Raw genomic sequence first — 18450 nt, 5'->3', positions numbered from 1 at the left:
TGGGACTATGTCTTCAGGCTCCTGAGTCCTAGTTGAGGTTTACCACTATCATATCACTTACACCAGTTTTAACTGATGGGCCCACCCTAATTGTAGCTTACTTGTAATTTCAGATCTCTGAAGATCCCACTAGATCCTGGACTACCATATAGGTAGTGTGCTGATGGTCTGGTAAAGATCATTGTGTATTTGATCCAGTACATTTTGAATTTAAATATGTCATGGGCACAAAGTATGCATTGTTTTTAGGGGATAGAAATGACAGCAAAATTTCTAATAAGCTTTGGGGTAAAAAAGTACTCTCAAAAAACATTATTTACCTCTCATTTTAGAGCTTATTTCCTGACCATCAGCAATATTTCATGAGAAAAGGAAGAAATGTGGTTAATAGTATCTAAAAATTAATTAAAATTAGATGCTATTTAAAAATATTTTAAAATTAGCATCCAAATAAACAGCTTGCCTTGGTAATTATAAATCAAGAGAGAGCAATTTTGGGAGGCTAAAGTGATTAACCAAGCCAATATATGAGAAATAGTTTCTCAAAAATATGGAAAGGTATTATAAATGGCACTATTTCTATAGGAAATGCAATATACAGTATCTAAAAATTGTCTCTATGTAGTGAACTCTATATTGTATCATTTCATCTATTTTTCCAATGAGAATGGGTGAATACACCAATTGTGTGGTTGGTTTGTTTTTAATTTTCATTACTAGAAGTAAATGAAATCAATAGACTCTGTTAGGATGAACTCTATGATACATGGAATTCATGTATTCTCTCTTATAAGAAGTTATTTGTATATGAAATCTTATGTACATATGATTAAAAATATGCAATTTACAAGCAAAGAAAAAACAGCTTAAAATTTTTTTTAACATTTATTCATTTTTGAGAGACAGAGAGAGACAGAGCGCGAGCAGGGGAGGGGCAGAGAGAGAGGGAGACACAGAATCCGAAGCAGGCTCCAGGCTTTGTCAGCACAGAGCCCAACGTGGGGCTCAAACCCACAGACCATGAGATCATGACCTGAGCTGAAGTTGGACACTAAGCTGACTGAGCCATCCAAGTGCCCTGAAAAAAAAACGGCTTTAAATCTTAGTGGCCTGCACTTCAAATATCTGGCTGATACAGAAGCTTTTTTCTTTTTTAAATATTTGTTATGTTTATTTTTGAGAGAGAGAGAGCGCATGCGCGTGCAGGAGAGTGGGAGAGGGGCAGAGAGAGAAGGAGACACAGAATCTGAAGCAGGCTCCAGGCTCTGAGCTGTCAGCACAGATCCCAACACAGAGCTCGAACTCACAAACTGCGAGATCATAACCTGAGCTGAAGCCAGATGCTCAACCAACTGAGCCACACAGGTGACCCCTGATATACAGAAGCCTTTTAAAGCTAATTCAAAATTTCTATGGCTATATATGTTTAGATAATATTAACTCCTCAGCTGACCACCCTGTGGCATTTTGCATGCAATTCTTCATTTTTTCCGTCTATATTTTTTCTCATCTAGCTTTTTCAGAAATGTTATTCCTATTTCTGTCACACGGTCGCCTTTCAGTCTGTCTTGCAAGAATGTTACATCAGCAGCCAAATGAACCTAGGAAAGAAAAAAAAACAAGCCTGCGTCATTTAGGTTTAAAAAATAAAAACCTCTCTATTTTTCCAGCTTTATATATATAACCAATAAGGGGCCCCTTTTCTTAATGGAATGGTAAAAAAGGAGTTTGCTCTGTAGATGAAGGGTCCTTTACTGTGTGTCCTCCAGATGTGATCTGGCTGTGTGTCAGCTCGGTGGTGGGAGTCTGCAAAGAGAGGGGTGGTCCAGGCCAGGCCCACTTTGGGAGACTCAGGGGCAAGCCCAGAAATATGGGCCCACTTTTGCTCACAGTGCAAAGCTCAACTATGGGGCCATCTCAAGAAGAACACAGATTCCCAGCTTAAAGATAGCCTTGACCCAATGTGCCATGTCAAGCAGAATTTCCAAGGATAAATGGGTTCTTAAACGATTTCTTTCCAGTGGACTTGCGATCAGTCATTCTGTCATCAGCCAAATAGCATCACTTGTCCTAACAACATGTAGCAATCACTTACGACTTTGAGAGGTTTGGAAAAGTATCAACTAAATAAATTATAAAAATAAAATTAAAGATTGAAATTACAGACATGAATATTTGATGTCCGGCCCTTCTCTTCCACCGTAAAGAATCTCCCACTTTCCATATGTTGAAGTAATCCCACAGGGCTTACTTGTCTATTCATTAAAATGTATTCACATAAAAGCAGCTTATTGCTGACCAACTACCCTCGACAGAGTATCTGTTCAGCTATTTTAAGTCACTGGCATAAATAAGATAACTAAGCAAAAGTACTTGGTAAAAGCAAATAATAAGTGAAAAAGCCTGGGTCTAGTAGGCAATTGAAATATAGAAGCTATGTTCACCCTCATTTTCCCCCCATAAGATCTTTTGTGTCTTTGTCAAAATTTAACAGAAGGTCAACTAAAATGAACAAGGAGGCTACATTGAAGCTGTTTGGATATTTGAGGTCACATGAGGTCTAATAGCTATTTGTCATATAGCATATAGAATCAGATACTGTCCATGAAAGCTGGAGAATTATTTATATTTTTGCCTTTGTTTTATGGTTCCTCCCTTTGCCTGTAAGCTCCCAGAACATCTCTCTTCTTCTTTCTTGATTTCTTGATTATAGGGTAAGCCTAAAAATTGGTAGGATAGAGCACAGAAGATCTGTGTGAATAATACATTATGTCTATTTTATTCTTCTGGATTACCTGTTATTATATCTTTCCTCTAATTATAACAGGTAATTGAAAATTATATGCATGCCTCATTATTGGGTAAGTCTATACATGTCCAGTCTTTCGCTACTCTTCTGGTCCCACCACTCTTAAAAGCTCAGCTTCTGGAAAAATGAGACTTTGTGGACTGTTACCGCTTTCTAAGTTGCCCTTGAGTCAACAGTCTTCAACAGGTTGTCTTCTTCCTTCAGGTTCCATACACACTTTTACTAAGGTCCTTCCTGACCTTTTGGTCCCTACATACTGTGAATATTTTTTCAGGTCTTGTTTCACTTAGCTTCTCTGCTGTCCTTGATCTTGGAAATCACTCCCTCTTCTTCTTCTAAATTTATATTCAGGTTAGTTAGCATACAGTGTAGTTTTGGCTTCAGGAGTAGAACGCAGTGATTCATCACTTACACATGACACCCAGAGCTCATCCTGAAAAGTGCCTGTCACCGTTTAACCCCCCACACTCCCCAGCAACCCTCAGTTTGTTCTTTGTATTTAAGAGTCTCTTATGGTTTGCCTCCCTCTTTGTTTTTATCTTATTTTTCCTTCCCTTCCCCTATGTTCATCTGTTGAGTTTCTCACATTCCACATATGAATGATACATATGATATTTGTCTTTCTCTGACTGACTTATCCACTTAGCATAATAAACTCTAGTTCCATCCACATTGTTGCAAATGGCAAGATTTCATTCTTTCTCATTACTGAGTAGTATTCCATTCTATCTATCTATCTATCTATCTATCTATCTATCTATACCGCATCTTCTTTATCCATTCATCAGTGGATGGACATTTGGGCTCTTTCCATACTTTGGCTATTGTCAATTGTGCTACTATAAACATTGGGGTACATGTGCCCCTTTGAATCAGCATTTTTGTATCCTTTGGATAAATTCCTAGGAGTGCAATTTCTGGGTGGTAGGTAGTTCTATTTTTAATTTTTTGGGGAACCTCTTGAAATACTCTCCTCCTTTGTTTCTGACTTCAGTCTTTCCTGGTATTTTCCCACCTCTGATTACTCCTTCTTGGTGTCCTTTGCAGTCTTTGTATTCTCTTCAACTGACTCATGTTTTATTGCTTCCTATGGTTCCACCTGTGACTTCTTTTCCTTCCTACTCTGCACATTCCCTAGGCATCCTTTGACAGTTCCAATGACTCTTACGCCCACATCTGTGGCTTGCAGACATGTATAAAAACTGCTTATTGGATATCATTGCCTGTTTGTGTGTTAGGCACTTCAATTCTAGACTCTTCCACGCTGAACTCCTCCCTTCATCTCTCCCAACCCGCAACATACCCCTCCTTGTTCTGCTTTCTCGGTTAACAATACAATCGTCCTTACAGGTTGCTCAGAACCCTAAAAAATTCCTGAATCTTTTTCCCAATCTTGTTTCTTTAAGTCAACTAATAGCCTAGTCTTACATTTAATTAATTACTAATCTGCCTTATTAATGTTGTTCACATCCATCTCCTCCCCACTCCTATTGTCAGGGCTTTATTCTGGGTTTTTTTGAGGTTACCATCATCAACTTCCTAACTGCCCTCTTCTTCCCTCCAGCACTGTAACCTCCTGTACGCTTTCACTTTGTTGACAAAAGGATTACATTCCTAAAACAAATTTCAAAATATCATTCCCTTCTTTATAAACCTATAATGGGTCTCTGCTACTTTCTGATAACAATCTTCAGATTGTTCCCAAGCTTGTCTTATGAATGTGCCCCACCACTTCTTAAAAATCCAGCCTCTGTAAAGAATTGAAACCTCCTTTCTCAAGACAATATCTCAATCTACATGTCACCCGTACGGAACTAATTCAAGTTCCTCATTCTTTGAATGAAAGATTCTTTTTGTGCTTTTGGATATGCTATTCCTTTTACCTGGAACATTACTTTCCCCTGCTCCCCTTACCCCACGGCCTTCACCTAGCTCCTATTTATCCTACTTTCTCTAGAAAATTATCTCTGCCCTCCCAGGCACCCCAAGCCAGGTCCTCCTCCAGCCATTTATCCACACGTTTTTATACAACTATTGGATTTCTCCACTGGACAGAAACTCTTGAAGGGTAGCAACTCTGTCTTACTCATCTTATATGCTCAGTGTCTTTTTTTTTTTTAAATAATTATCTGTTCTTAGATTTATTTGGAAGCACAATTATTTACTTACTTTTCCACACAAATTAAATTCACTAGAAAATTGCTGTCAGTGCTACTTTTTTTTGATAATGTAATTCCTATATTTCAAACTATTGTAAGGCCTTTTTAAATCTTTTTTTCCTCTGCATTAATTTTGATTTATTTTTAAAATATCTTTTTTTTTAATAATTTATTGTCAAATCGGCTAATATACAGGGTGTACAGCGTGCTCTTGGTTTCGTATGTAAGTGATGAGTCAAGGGAATCTACCCTCCCAAACCAAGAGCTTAGTGCCTTTTAACTAGTCACTGTCTTTGTTCAGTCAATGAATAATTCAGGTGTGGAAGCCTGACTCCAAAATAGACTGCAGTGATCTTCACCTCCTGTTATTCACACCCTCAGGTAGTGCCCTCCCACACTGTACCAGGGTAAGCAGCACCTGTTGTGACTGGATCTACCAGGGGGCCTCTGTGGCAAGGACTTTCATGAAGCCTCTCGCCTACTGCTAGCCAGCCAGTGAGGCCACGTGAGTGAGCATGGAGGTGGATCGTCTAGCCTCAGTAAAGTGTTCCGGGACGGCAGCCCTGAAGGGACCAACAGCTGGACTGTGTGTGGATTAGGCTCTGAAAGGCTCTTAGACACAACCACCTAGCAAAACTCTTCCTGGATTTCTGATTCTTACAAACTGTGGGAGATAATAAATATTAGTTGTTTTAAACAGTTGCATCTGGGGAAAATCTATTACACAGCACTAGATAAGGAATATACCCGCCAAAATGGAATATGTGCTTTACCATTTCCAGGGCACCTCTGATAATCCCACAGAGTAAATTGCAGTAGCACAGAGAGGATCGCCCGGCAGGGAGCTCTTCCACAAACTCTGCCAGGGGATTCTTGTCTAGGATCAGGGAAAATTCAGTCCTGCTTGGATTGTTACAGGTCACACTTGGTGTAATTCCCAGGTACATCTTAAAGGCAACCTAATAAAAAGGGGGAAAAATTCCAGTAAAAACTTGGTCTAGAACAAATATCTATTATTAGCAGAGCACCCAAATATTCTGTTCCAGGCAGTGCAGCACAATGGTTAGGCATGTGGAATTTGTAGTCAGCCAGTCTGGGTTCACACTCAGCTTTGGAATGTTCTCACCCTATGACCTGTACAAGTCTTGAAGAGTTTTATTTTTATGGAATATCCTAAGGAATATGCCTTATGAAACAGAGTTAAGCATTCTTTTGTAAAAGATCTTTCAAAAATAAATATCCTTCTAATAAACTATTTGTAAAAAAAAAATAAAAATAAATAAATAAATAAATAAATATCCTTCAAGAGGGCAAGAAATGAAAATATTAGTCATCAACATCCTAGTATGAGGAGTCGCATGAGCCTGGTAAGGGATAAGATCCTGAATAAGAAGGGACTCAAGACATACCTGCCACAATGGTAAGGTGGTAGAGTACGGGATGCTGTTGGACAATCAGACCAAGGGTGTGCTTCGGAAAGTGGAGGAAGTATATCACAAAGGATGACAAGTCTCTAACAAGGAGCAAGGGATAGTGGTGGTATGATTCACATAAATGAGTCATAAAGTAACTTCTCAAAAAAGTCTGCTGTATTTAAGGGCTTCCAGAATTTCAGTGTTGAGATGGAAAAAATCTTGGAGACTATTTCTTTTATACCTCCAGTTTCATAAATGAGTAGGTTGGGATTCAGAAAAGTAAAATGACATGGCCAAGGCTATGCTGTTGATCAGTTCCTTGACTCCTTTCTTCTCACAAAATGCACTGGAATTTGAAGTTTATTATCAGGAACTTATTAACTCGTCTTTCAAGTGTCTTAATTAATTTAATTTTTAAAAAGATTTATTTATTTATTTATTATTTATTTAATTTGAGAGAGAGAGAGAGACAGAGCATTAGTGGAAGAGGGGCAGAGAGAGAGAGAGAAGACAGAGATAATCCCAAGCAGGCTCTGTGCCATTAGCATAGAGCCCAACATGGGGCTTGATCCCACCAACCATGAGATGATCACCTGAGCTGAGATCAAGAGTCAAGACACTTAACCAAATGAGCCACCCAGGCACCCCAATTAATTTCATTTTTAAAATTAAAAGCAGTGTAGGACAGAAATGGAAACAATTTTCTTAAATTAACTATAATTAGAAGTCCTGAAAGGTTCATCATTCATTCAATAGGTACTTACTGAACACTGCCATTTCTAGCACGCTGTGGGAGTTCAATAACTATTTGAAAAACAAATTATTAAATGAGTATGCATTCTGTGTTTGATACCATGTTTAGGCCCAGAATACAAAGGTTAATTAAATATAGTTCCTGTTTTATAAGAGCTCATAATCAGAAAAGAGCTATGAGATATTAAACAAAAATACCTGCAATGGTGTTAAGTCCTACAAGTACAGTGTTCTATATTAGGAAGCAATCCAGCAAATACCAACAGAGAAGGAAACTGCTATTCTGTTCATGAATATTGAGTGAGAATTTACCAGGTAGACAGGGTGGGAGTGGGTGGTATTCTAGGTAGAGGGAACATGTCATGGGCAGGAAATACCATGATCAAGTTTAGGGCAGATTGGCATCTGTCAATTGTGGGTAGCACCAAGCCCTGAAGGTGTGAGTAAGCTAGGACAGAACTGAATTTCCATTTGAAGGATCTCCTTTGTGTGAGCCTGGAGGATGGATTTAGGAGGATGGAGGGTAGGGTTAGGCATGAGGTCAAAGTCAGAGAAATGATGAGGACCTTCTCATTTTGTCTTTCACTGCAAACTCAAATGCTCCCTGAACCTTTCCATAGAAATTTTAAGTAGCCCAAATCTTAAAATTTGGCTCAAATCGCTGACACTAGACAGTTTAAGAGGATACAAAATGAAACTTTCAGATCTTAAGGCAAAATAGCAAAAGCAGCAGTCTTAAGTAGCAAGGGAAAAATCATCATGAGACTCTGGCCTGGAGACTAGATTTGGCTCTCAGTGAATTGCTGAAACCCTATTGCTGTGAATGTTGATTCCTCTGGCTGGAAAATTCCTAGACTATTATTTACAGGATTGAGAATCAGAAAAAAATTCTGATTCTCAATCCAAGCCATGTGAAAATACCATAAAATGGAAGCTGTGCACTCTGAATTTACATGGATGCTGTGTTTGGGCCCTGGTTCATGGCTCAAAATTCACCAGTAGGAGGCATTATCTGAGCACGGTTGGGAAACACTCATTCCTGGGGAATGACATTGTTTCCTTATCTGGCTGAATTTGGTCTGAGAAGGAGGACTGTTGTTTCTAATGAAGAAAGAGCTCCACCCTCGGCCACAGACACGGCTGCTCTGCCAATAAATAAGGGCAAAGGATTTTCCCTTTGTGTGTCTTCAACATGGATGCTTTTCAGGGGATTTTAAAATTCTTCCTCAACCAGAAAACTGTTATTGGCTACAGCTTCATGGCTCTGCTGACCGTGGGGAGTGAGCGTCTCTTTTCGCTGGTGGCTTTTAAGTGTCCCTGCAGCACTGAGAATGTGGTCTATGGGCTGGTTTTCCTGTTTGCTCCTGCTTGGGTGTTACTGATCCTGGGCTTCTTCCTGAACAGCAAGGCATGGAGGCTTTTCACAGGCTGCTGTGTGAATCCCAGGAAAATCTTCCCCAAGGGTCACAGCTGCCGCTTTTTCTATGTCCTCGGCCAGATCACTCTGAGTTCATTGGTGGCTCCAATGATGTGGCTCTCTGTGGCTCTGCTCAATGGCACTTTTTATGAATGTGCCATGAGCGGGACCAAAAGTTCAAGACTCCTGGAACTGATTTGCAAGGGCAAGCCCCAGGAGTGCTGGGATGAACTTTACAAAGTGTCTTGTGGCAAAACCAGCATGGCCCCCACGGACAACGAAGAACTAAAACTGTCCCTGCAAGCCCAGTCTCAGGTAAGAAAGGACAAACTTGCCTTTTTCTCCCCACGCGTAGTATTCTCTCTGTACTCATTTCCGGCAGAGCTGAGTCTGAATCCTACTAGAACATTTTGAAACCAAATAGAAATTGGAACATGATGCAGCATTAAGACAATCTCAGGAAAAGCTTTTTGGGGGTTGGTGGCTCCGCAAAATTGCTGATTGGATTGTCTTTTCCACTTCTGAAAAGAAAATATCCTCTGGGTCATGCATATGTAAATACTTAAGTGCTTTAAAACAGTCTCTCCAGGTTGACTTTGTAAATAATGCATGACGCTAACTCATAATTGAGCGTTAATGACAGAGCTGTAATTAGAAATTACTGCCTTCTATCAATTATTTATTTTCAAACTGGTTTCTCAGAAAAACACACACACAGCATTCATCTATTAAAATATGGCTGAACCAAATGAGCTCTTATTTCTCAAAGCTGCACATAATATAATTAGTGTAGAGATTCCCTCAAGTGATTTCTGGCAACTGTTATCTCTACATATAAATATTGTCAAGACTGAGAAAGATTTCCTGTCCAAAATGGGAGTTGGCAGTCCTTAAATAGCCTTCAGTGAAAAGTGAACGTATTCTCTAGGGAGGTTACGTCCTCTGGTCTTTGCGCTCTACAGCTGAAGTTCTTACATTCCTTTAGAAGCTCAACATTTGGGACACTGTTTTATTTAACAGAAGGAAATTGTAGCTTTACCTAATTGACACAGGGAAGTAGCTTGTCATCCGTCCAGGTACATGAGCACAAATCCAGATGTGGAGCCTTGCCCTGGCCTCAGGAAAAGACTGAATTCCTACTTGAGAGTAGTAGGATTATGTTCCTACTACCAAAACAACCAGTAAGAGCACATAAACAGATCCACAATTTGTCAGGAATGCTATTTGTTTCAGAATAAATGCACTGAAAATAGCATATTTTTAGTTTTTCAGCAAGGACTTGCCTTTTCAACAACACATCAAGGCAGTCTGGTTTTAAAATCATGCTTTCCAAAGCTGGTTGGCAGTAGAGTCAGACAGTACTTTTTCCATAGGCTGATAAGCTTCAAAATGTCCCACAACAAAATCTTTTGTTGAATGCATAAAGCACATCTTAGATTAAAACATGCCGGGATCCCAAATGTCTTCCTTCTTTTGTTGAAGGAAGGTATTAATTACATATGTTATGATACAATGAGTGATTTATGTTTTATGTCCTCAGACACCAGACGGGGTTCTATTCAGTCCTTGCCAGATCCAAACACTTATCACTGTGTGAGCTTTTCTTCTCTAAACACAGGCATAAGGAATCACGCATATCCTGTCATAGCGTAGCCTGGGCACACTACCTGTTTACTTCTCAGCAGAATGAGAAAGACCTGGGGCTCATTTCTAGAGGAGGAGGCATGCAGGATGTAGACAAGGGGAGCTGTATCAGTGACAGCCGCTGACCCCAGTGGTTCAGCCAGGCAGGAGCGACAAGGAATCCGGACCAATAGTTGGATATATGGGTGGCGGTGGAACAAGTACCCTATCCATGGGTGGGGCAAAGAAAGAAGAGACCCAGCTGGATTTCTAGCTTCTATTCTTAAGGATGTTAGAGTGGACAAGTGGCAAGAGCTTGGTCTTAGAGTTGGCTAGCCTGGGTTTAAATCCTGACTCCACCACTTACCAGCTCTGTGACCCAGACTAATGGTTTGACCCCTCTGAGCCCCAGTTTGCTCATAGCTGGGAGTAGTAACACCTACCTTGGAGAGGTGTAGAAATGATGGGCACAAATGAGCCTAAAGCTGTTGACTCACAGTAAGTGTTCTAAATTAATGAGAAAACTGCCAGGGTTTGAGAGAGGAGACTCATGCAGAATGGAACATATTGAGGGCTGGTGTGGGAGCCCCCACCATGTCGGATTGGATTCTGGGTACTATGAATTGGGGAAGAAGAAGAGGGCTCAGTGCTCAGTACTCAGGTGACAGCAAGGTAACACCAAAGTCACGCAATGTGGAAGGAGGAGTCTGTAGTTGATCAAATAGTATAGTTCAGGCAGAACTGGCTCAAGACACTGAGGTGAGATAGTCTACTGGCCTACAGGAGGTCCGGCTGCATGGAAAGAGGAAGGTAGAAGAGGAAGAGAAGAGGTAGCCAACCACAAGGGATTCAAGGTAGATATGAAGACTTTCATATAATGGAAGCTGTGTCTCACAAATCATGAAAGAAAGATACCATGAGTTCAGTACTGCTTTTACATAAATATATAACATCTGAAAAATAGCAGCATGTGATAATAGCTAACACAATACTGAATGCGTATGTATGTCTACACTGTCTCATTTTAATCCCCCAAATTCCCCTCTGAGGTGGGTAGCCCCCCTTTTACAACTGAGGAAATGAGGCACCCATAGGAAATGAGAACACCTGTAGGAAAGGGAAAGTTGAGATTTAAATCCAGCTAGTGCCACTCCAGAGTTGGCATTCACCGGGAGTCTGAGACCTTCACAATGACTCCACAGTCTGAGCGCAGTATGGGAACCATTGGTTTAAAGCACTGGAACGTTATTTGTAGTTCTGTTACAGTCTGAATGGGTTCAGATTATTGCTTCTATTTTCAAACAGGCCATTTGCTGAGAAATACGAAGGGTCATTTAAAATGTCAAGAGAAACTGTGAAAGGGCTCTGTTAGTTGTCCAAATATGAGATTAATTCCAATTGTGACAAATGTAATAAGAGCAACAAAAAAGTTTAGAAGGGAAGTTGAGCTATTTAGAGTTCTGCTTTTAAAATTCAGGGAAAATGCCACCTGAACCAGTTTGTACTTAGGAATTTTTTCTCCCCAATTACTGAAATTCAGAACCAGTAATCCTGAAGGTTTAGAATGACTCTGAGGGGTTTTTTCTTGTTTTTTGTTTTTTTTTAATGCAGCTTTTCAATTCTTCTGGCTTCATTTTCCTTATTGTATTATGTCTGTCTCTCTTGATCATGGGTAATGAGTAACGCTGTTTCTCTTAGAGAGGGTTTGTTGTTCTCTGCAAACAACGTAATGTGGAAAAATTAATCACTAGACATGAATGTGTATTTATCAATGCTTGAAAACTCCTGGCTGAGAAACTGTTCATTTTCGCAAATGACCACACTTCCACATGCACAGGACTCTTTCCTTTAATAGCTATTTGAGGGCTTGGTTTAGCTGATTCTTGGATAATTGACATTTTTGCATTTTTCCATTTGCCTGCCTTCTGGTTATTCTTTTGTATACCAGCAATGTTAGGTAGGATGGATAATAGAGATTAGGTAAACTCTAACTTTATTCTGACTGTTAAAAAATTAACATGAAGTATTTCAACTGAGGGATAGTAATGACTGTGGTGTTGACTCAGCTACATACTTACCAGTAACAGCACCTCGGCTCCCTGGGAAGTGGCTTTGCTTCTCCATGTCCTCACTGTTTCTTTCTTTCTAAGATTCTAGGTTGGTGCCTGATTTGTTCAGCATCTTTCTTCTCTCTGCTCACCACCTGTTATGCTCGCTGCCGATCTAAAGTCAGCTACCTTCAGCTGAGTTTTTGGAAGACGTATGCACAAAAGGAGAAGGAGCACTTGGAGAATACATTCCTGGAGTATGCCAACAAGCTGAGTGAGAGAAACCTGAAGTGCTTTTTTGAAAACAAGAGGCCAGATGTCTTTCCCATGCCCACCTTTGCAGCCTGGGAGGCTGCCTCAGAGCTGCACTCTTTCCACCAAAGTCGGCAACACTACAGCACCCTGCATAAGGTGGTGGAGGATGGTCTGGAACTTAGCCCTGAGGACGATGAGACCACAATGGTACTTGTGGGTGCTGCCCAGAGCGTGTAGTTCATCTTCCACATGGACTCATAGTGTTCAGGGCTCATTCTGACATCTTTGGCTGCATCGACAACAACCTGTGTATCTCTGTGTTTTCTCACAGTTAGTGTTTCCTTGAGGACAGTAGCCCAAAGGGAAACAGCGTTGCAGCTCCCGAGAGCAGGCCGTGTCAGGATGCGCTCAAACCGATGCTGAGCCACTAGTCAAGGATGGTGAGAAAGGTGCTTTTCCATTGGTTGGGGGTTGGGGCTCAGTGGCTTCAAGTTCTACAATTTTATGGTTTGACAACAAGACTCATGCAAGAAGGTCTGCTACTCTGTGTAAATATTAGTCATGGCATCTGGGTGCAGAAGTGGTTACTTGTGAGTAAGCAAGATCCTCTCAACAGACTGCTGTGGACAGTGGAGTCTGTGGTGTAGTCAGCGGAAATCCTTGTCCTGCAAATCTATGCTACTGTCTTTCAAGGATGTATGAAATTCACCCGAGTGGAATTCATTTCCTGGGAATCTGAAGACAGCAGTTCTCAAGAATAACACATTGAAAGGATATGATGCTTTAAATTTAGAGCTTTTCACATGTTTCCACTGTGCACTGAAAACATATTGCTGTAGGCAGGGTGGTATTATGACTTTTGTGGGCCCTAGGCACTTCCATCTCCATAGACCTCTTTCTACATTAAACACACACACACACACACACACACACACATGCATACACATTTATGACTGTATTAATATAAACATAAATATATTAATATTATATATTAAAACACTTTTTCAACCCCAAAGTTCATTTTCTTCTAATTTTAAAAGAATTTAGAAACACTTTTGTGAACCCCTACAAGTATCATTGGCTCTAGGCATAATGCCTACTGTGCTGAATGGATAAGTCGGCCCTGACTGGAAGTCTGAGGAAACTGTCAAAGCAGTGCTAGTGTAAAACTGTTTTGAGGTTTTATGTTTATCAGAAATAATGCAAATTTTGCATTCTACTATGTTATATACCCACATTAGTTTAAATATATATACATATATATATGTGTGTATATAATATATATGACATTCACACAGTCACACATATATATATGTATATGTGTATATATATATATGTATATGTATATATATATATACATTTTCCTAAGTCTCTGAGTGGAAATGATATCTAAAGAGGCACTACATTTTACACTGTGACACTTTGTATCACTAGAAATCCTGGCCCCCTTGCTGGAGATTCCTGGGAATGAACCCTTTATTACCATGGAACACTATCCCATATTGAAGAAAAGACCCCATAGGTGTTAAGACCTGGAACATATCCTTGGGAAGTTAGAGGCACAGGGTCAGATGTGTGTGCTTAGGTGGGACAGTGGAAGCTGGAGGCTGTAACATTGCAATATATTTGATACATTATTTGGATTTTAAACATGGTGTGTGATTAATATTTAACAAATGGCTCTTAAAAAACACCCGGATCTGAAGTGTTTGCCAATTTCTATGACGCAGATTCAAGTTTCCAAGGTGAGGTCACTGAAGGCAGAGTGGGGAAAAGATGCTAACCACAGGCTCTCTTGAGCCTGTATGAGTTCTCAAAGAAGGTCTTAAAGCTAGCTTTTTTTTTTTTTAATTTGCGTTGATTTTAACCAAACCAACTTCACAAGAATCTTTGCTGCATCTGGGTTTCACTTTAATAAAAACTAATCATGGTAAATGAAGTATGGCTCAATGGCTCTAACTGGGAGATGGAGTCTTATCCTTTTCCCCTTGAATCTGGCCTTGATGAGCCAATAGACTATAGCAGAAGTGAAGCCAGGTTGGGGAAATATTGTGGCTTATGCCTTGTCTCTGGTAATGCTCAGCCTCGCAGAAGCCAGTCACCATGTAAGGAGTCCAATTACCCTGAGAGCTCCAAGCTCTGAAGAAGGCCAAGCCAGCCAAGTGGAGAGGGAGAGAGAGAAGGAGAGAGGGAGAGAGGCCTGGTCAGCTCCAACTGTTGCAGTCATTTTAGCTTAGGTGCCAGACACACGAGTGAAGAAGCCATTCTGGATAGCCTCAGTAGACAGAACATGGAGAAGGACCAAGGAACCCAGCCCACAGCCAGAATAAAGACCCCAGGTCTATGGTCCTAGTGAATCCATTACAGCCATTCAGAACTTTGAGCCACCCCTTCTGAGGCTGCAGACATTGTAGGGCACTCCCTACTATGTCCTGCCTAAATCTCTGACCCAGAAAATCATGAGCTTAAATAAATGTTTGTTGTTTTCAGCAACCAAATTTGGGGGCACTGTGAAGCAATAGAAAGACTAAATCCAATACACGAAAATAAGAATTTCTTAAGGGAGATAAATTAGAGGCAAACTGGATTTGCACAAACTGGATTATACTTGGATTTATATAAAGATCCTCTTTATGCATAAGCTTTTCCTTAGTAAATTTCTCCTCTAGATTCCATAGATTCCCCGATGGCACGATTTGATGGATGCTGAATAGGTTTCTCTCCAAAATTGCTTCACTAATGCCTGAGATTAATTTGTAATTACTTCTGGTTAAATGTGTTTTGAGAGGAACATACTTCTGTGGGTTAAATTCTGTTTAAGATAAACATATTACTGAGAGGAGTGACATATGATTTGTCATTAATACCTAGACAAAATGGGAGCAGAGGGCACAGGGTATGTTGGCCTTGAGTAAACGAGAAACAGATTGTTTGGCTAGTCTTGGCCTTCTAAGTGTTGTCTTCAGACCATTACCATCAGCCGCGCTAGGGAGTCTGTTAGCAATGCAGAATCAGACCCCATCGCAGACCCGTTGAATCAAGTCTTCCGTTTAGCAGCATCTTAGGTGATTCCTATGCAACTTAAATTTTCGAAGCACTAGAGATAGCAGTTCTCAAACTTCCAGCTCATGTGAAAACCATCCGAAGGGCTTGTTAACACGGAGACTGCTGACACCAGAGTGTCCCATTTGGTAGGTCTGGGGTGAGGCAAGAGAATTTGCATTTGTAACCAAGTTCTCAGGTGATGCTCATGTTGTAGGCCCAGAGATCACATCTTGAGAACTGCCTTAAAGCATGAAGCAGGCCATGCTGGGGAAGGCAGGCGAAAAGAGATTCAGAATCTTGGGCTCCACTCTGAAGCCACTGAATTAGACACCTTTGTTGTGTTGTTGTCAACCTGTCTGGGAGCATGGGGTGCCTTTCCACTTATTTTCCATTTATTCAAGGCCACCTTTTGTCCTTTGGAAATATTTTAAAGATTTCCTCACACATTTTGTAAGCTTCCTGTATTTGTAGACTTTCTTCTTTTCCACTATAGTCAATGGTTTCTTTTTCCCATGATATCTTCTAAGTCATATTCCAGTACATGAAAAAAGTATTTCTTTAAGCACATCGATTTTATATCACTCTACTTTTATTATTTTATTCTTTGTAGAGCTTTTCAGAATTAGAAAATAATCATTTTTCAACCCCTAATGATGTAATGGATCTATACAATAAATAATGAATTCTAAACTACTAGGTGAAAGCATAGTGGGAAGGGGACTGTGCCCCATGAGGGGCCACTTATCTCCCTTAGCATCCTGAAAAATGGCACTGCCAGATAGTCTGTGCCCCCTTATGCTGTGCAGTGCAAGAGTAAGTACACAGTGTCACTGGTCAAATATTGTTTTCTAGGAAGTGAAGTCTGAATCTAATCAAATATTTAGACTCAATTATCACTTTATAGGGGATACAGGCAAAAAAATCTGCAAGTTAATTAGCACCATGAGGAAGCAACAAAGTAAATCTATAATATAGGACATTCTATCTGACACATGACCCAGTTTTCCACAGACCAATGGCATAAAAAAGGAGAAAAAATGAGACACAAGAGACATAACAACCAGAAGCAACATATGGGCCTTAAGTGTAACCTATTTCATATAGCCAACTACAACAGGGTGTCTTTGTGCTATTTAGGGAAATATAAATGGGTATTTAATGGATATTAGATGATTTCAGGGAATTATATATAATAATATTATAAGTTATAGGCCTGTATATAAAATATATGCCATGTTATGTATAATAATAGCATGGTAGTTTAAATATGTATTTTAAAGTCCTTACCAGTTAGAGGTGGATATTGAAATGTTTCTGTGTGGATTAGCATAATGTTTAGAATTTTCTTTAAAATATTTTGGCACAAAAAAGGGGAGGTCGCTGAAAAATGAAACAAGATTGGCAAAAGATTGACACTTATTGAAGCTGGATAGCAAGTACATGGGATTTATAATACATTGTCTTTACCTCTGTGCATGCTTGAAAAATTTCATAATAGTTATGCAATGAGATGAGTTATATGCTCACTTCAATTCTTCTGCTGAAGGGTTGTCAATCAACTCCCGCTTGCCTGGATTTTACCCTCTGGTATCATTCTCAGAAAAGGTTCTCAGGAACACTATTCCCTGAATTCTTAGATGTTCAAATGCTGGCCTGCTCTCTACTTGAAGAACAGCTTAGCTGGTTCACACTTTCTCTACTTGAGTAAATTTTAAATGTTAGTCCATTTTCTTTTGTCACTGGATGTTGCTAAGGAAAAATCCAATGCCATCCTGACTTATTTCTAACACGATGCTTTGGCCTATATTTTCACATCTTTAAAGTCCTTAAAGATACTAACTATGCCTTCAGATGGATCTTTTGGATCAGTTTTCCCCACTCTAACGTATACTCCTGCATTATGGAGAAACATTCTTTTGTTTCAAGAACACAGAGTTTGTGAATTTCCTTTTATTCTCCACGTTGAGCTACATGATTTCCAAGAAACCTTGTGGTTTTGAATTCAGAACGAAGCCATTGCTATCTTCCTATTGGAATTTCAGTAATTTAATAATAATTTGAAAAAACTAAGTTAATCTTGTGGTCTTGATTCTTGTTTTATCTATTCCTACCCTCCCTTTCCCCTCAGTCTGCCCATGCAACTAGAATAGAGTCCATCCTTGACTTTTTAGCATTGGGAGCCCCTGACCTATGAGGTGAAGAGCAAGCAGCTGTGTATCTGTACACGTGCCTCTTACGCACGTGATGCAAGGATGATTTCTCTGTGTGGTTGCTGCCTTGATTGGTATCATATATTCAACCCAATCCCAACATTTCCCAAAATGCCCATGGGAGCCAGCACTGCTCCAAGGAGCTGACATAAGAAAGGATCTGGCTCCAGTTCTCATCATTTATACCACCAGCTTCAAAATGTGTCCTAAGACATAATGAGACTTTAAGAGAGAGAAAAGGGCAAGCTGAGCTACCGAGGTGCGAGCCTGAGTATGGAGGGAAGCAATCTTCATTAAAGGCAGGCAAGGCAAGGGCTCTTACACCCACAAAATACTTATTACAAGTATTGCAAAATACTTATTACAAGTACAAAATGTCATATTTGAGTTTGGAGGATATCTGCTTTTAGGCAGCTTCACATAATATTTCCAGTGTTCAGTTGGTTAAAATTGAACTATGCAGGAAGAACATTTGCATTCCTGTAAGAGAGATAATATTCTAAAATTTGCATTTCCGCTAAGGAGGAAAGGCAGAATTAATGTTTACTGAAATCCTATTATGTGCTGGATACTTTACATATGATTAAAATTAAAATTTCCGAGCACACTGGGGAGGATATATTATTGTTTCTATTTTTATGAATAACACTAAAGTTCAAAAAAATCAAGGTTAAGCCACGGGTAAGAGAATAGAGACTAAATTTGGACCTGGATTT

The 18450-nt window shown here is 39.9% G+C and overlaps 2 protein-coding genes across 6 annotated transcripts in view; one reads left to right on the top strand and one right to left on the bottom strand.

The window, feature by feature from the left end:
• Nucleotides 1–896: 896 nt before the first annotated feature.
• The window catches only part of TRAPPC3L (trafficking protein particle complex subunit 3L), a 62669-nt gene continuing 45115 nt past the window's right edge, over nt 897–18450 (bottom strand). For all 5 annotated transcript variants that reach the window (XM_077770845.1, XM_077770843.1, XM_077770844.1 and 2 more), the window contains 2 exons: nt 5742–5927; nt 897–1601 (listed from right to left, as the gene is read on the bottom strand). In XM_077770845.1, coding sequence (XP_077626971.1) covers nt 1482–1601; nt 5742–5927 — 306 coding nt within the window. In that variant the 3' untranslated portion in view covers nt 897–1481. The remainder of the gene's footprint in view (nt 1602–5741; nt 5928–18450) is intronic.
• CALHM5 (calcium homeostasis modulator family member 5) lies at nt 8329–13397 on the top strand. Its single transcript, XM_077770865.1, has 2 exons — nt 8329–8868; nt 12327–13397. Exons 1-2 carry the CDS (start codon nt 8329–8331, stop codon nt 12714–12716), a joined length of 930 nt encoding a protein of 309 aa, XP_077626991.1. The 3' UTR covers nt 12717–13397.

Source organism: Crocuta crocuta, unplaced genomic scaffold (assembly GCF_008692635.1).
Source record: "Crocuta crocuta isolate KB4526 unplaced genomic scaffold, BGI_CrCroc_1.0 scaffold562, whole genome shotgun sequence".
NCBI classification, from domain to species: domain Eukaryota; kingdom Metazoa; phylum Chordata; class Mammalia; order Carnivora; family Hyaenidae; genus Crocuta; species Crocuta crocuta.
This window is presented reverse-complemented; position numbering and strand designations above follow the sequence as displayed.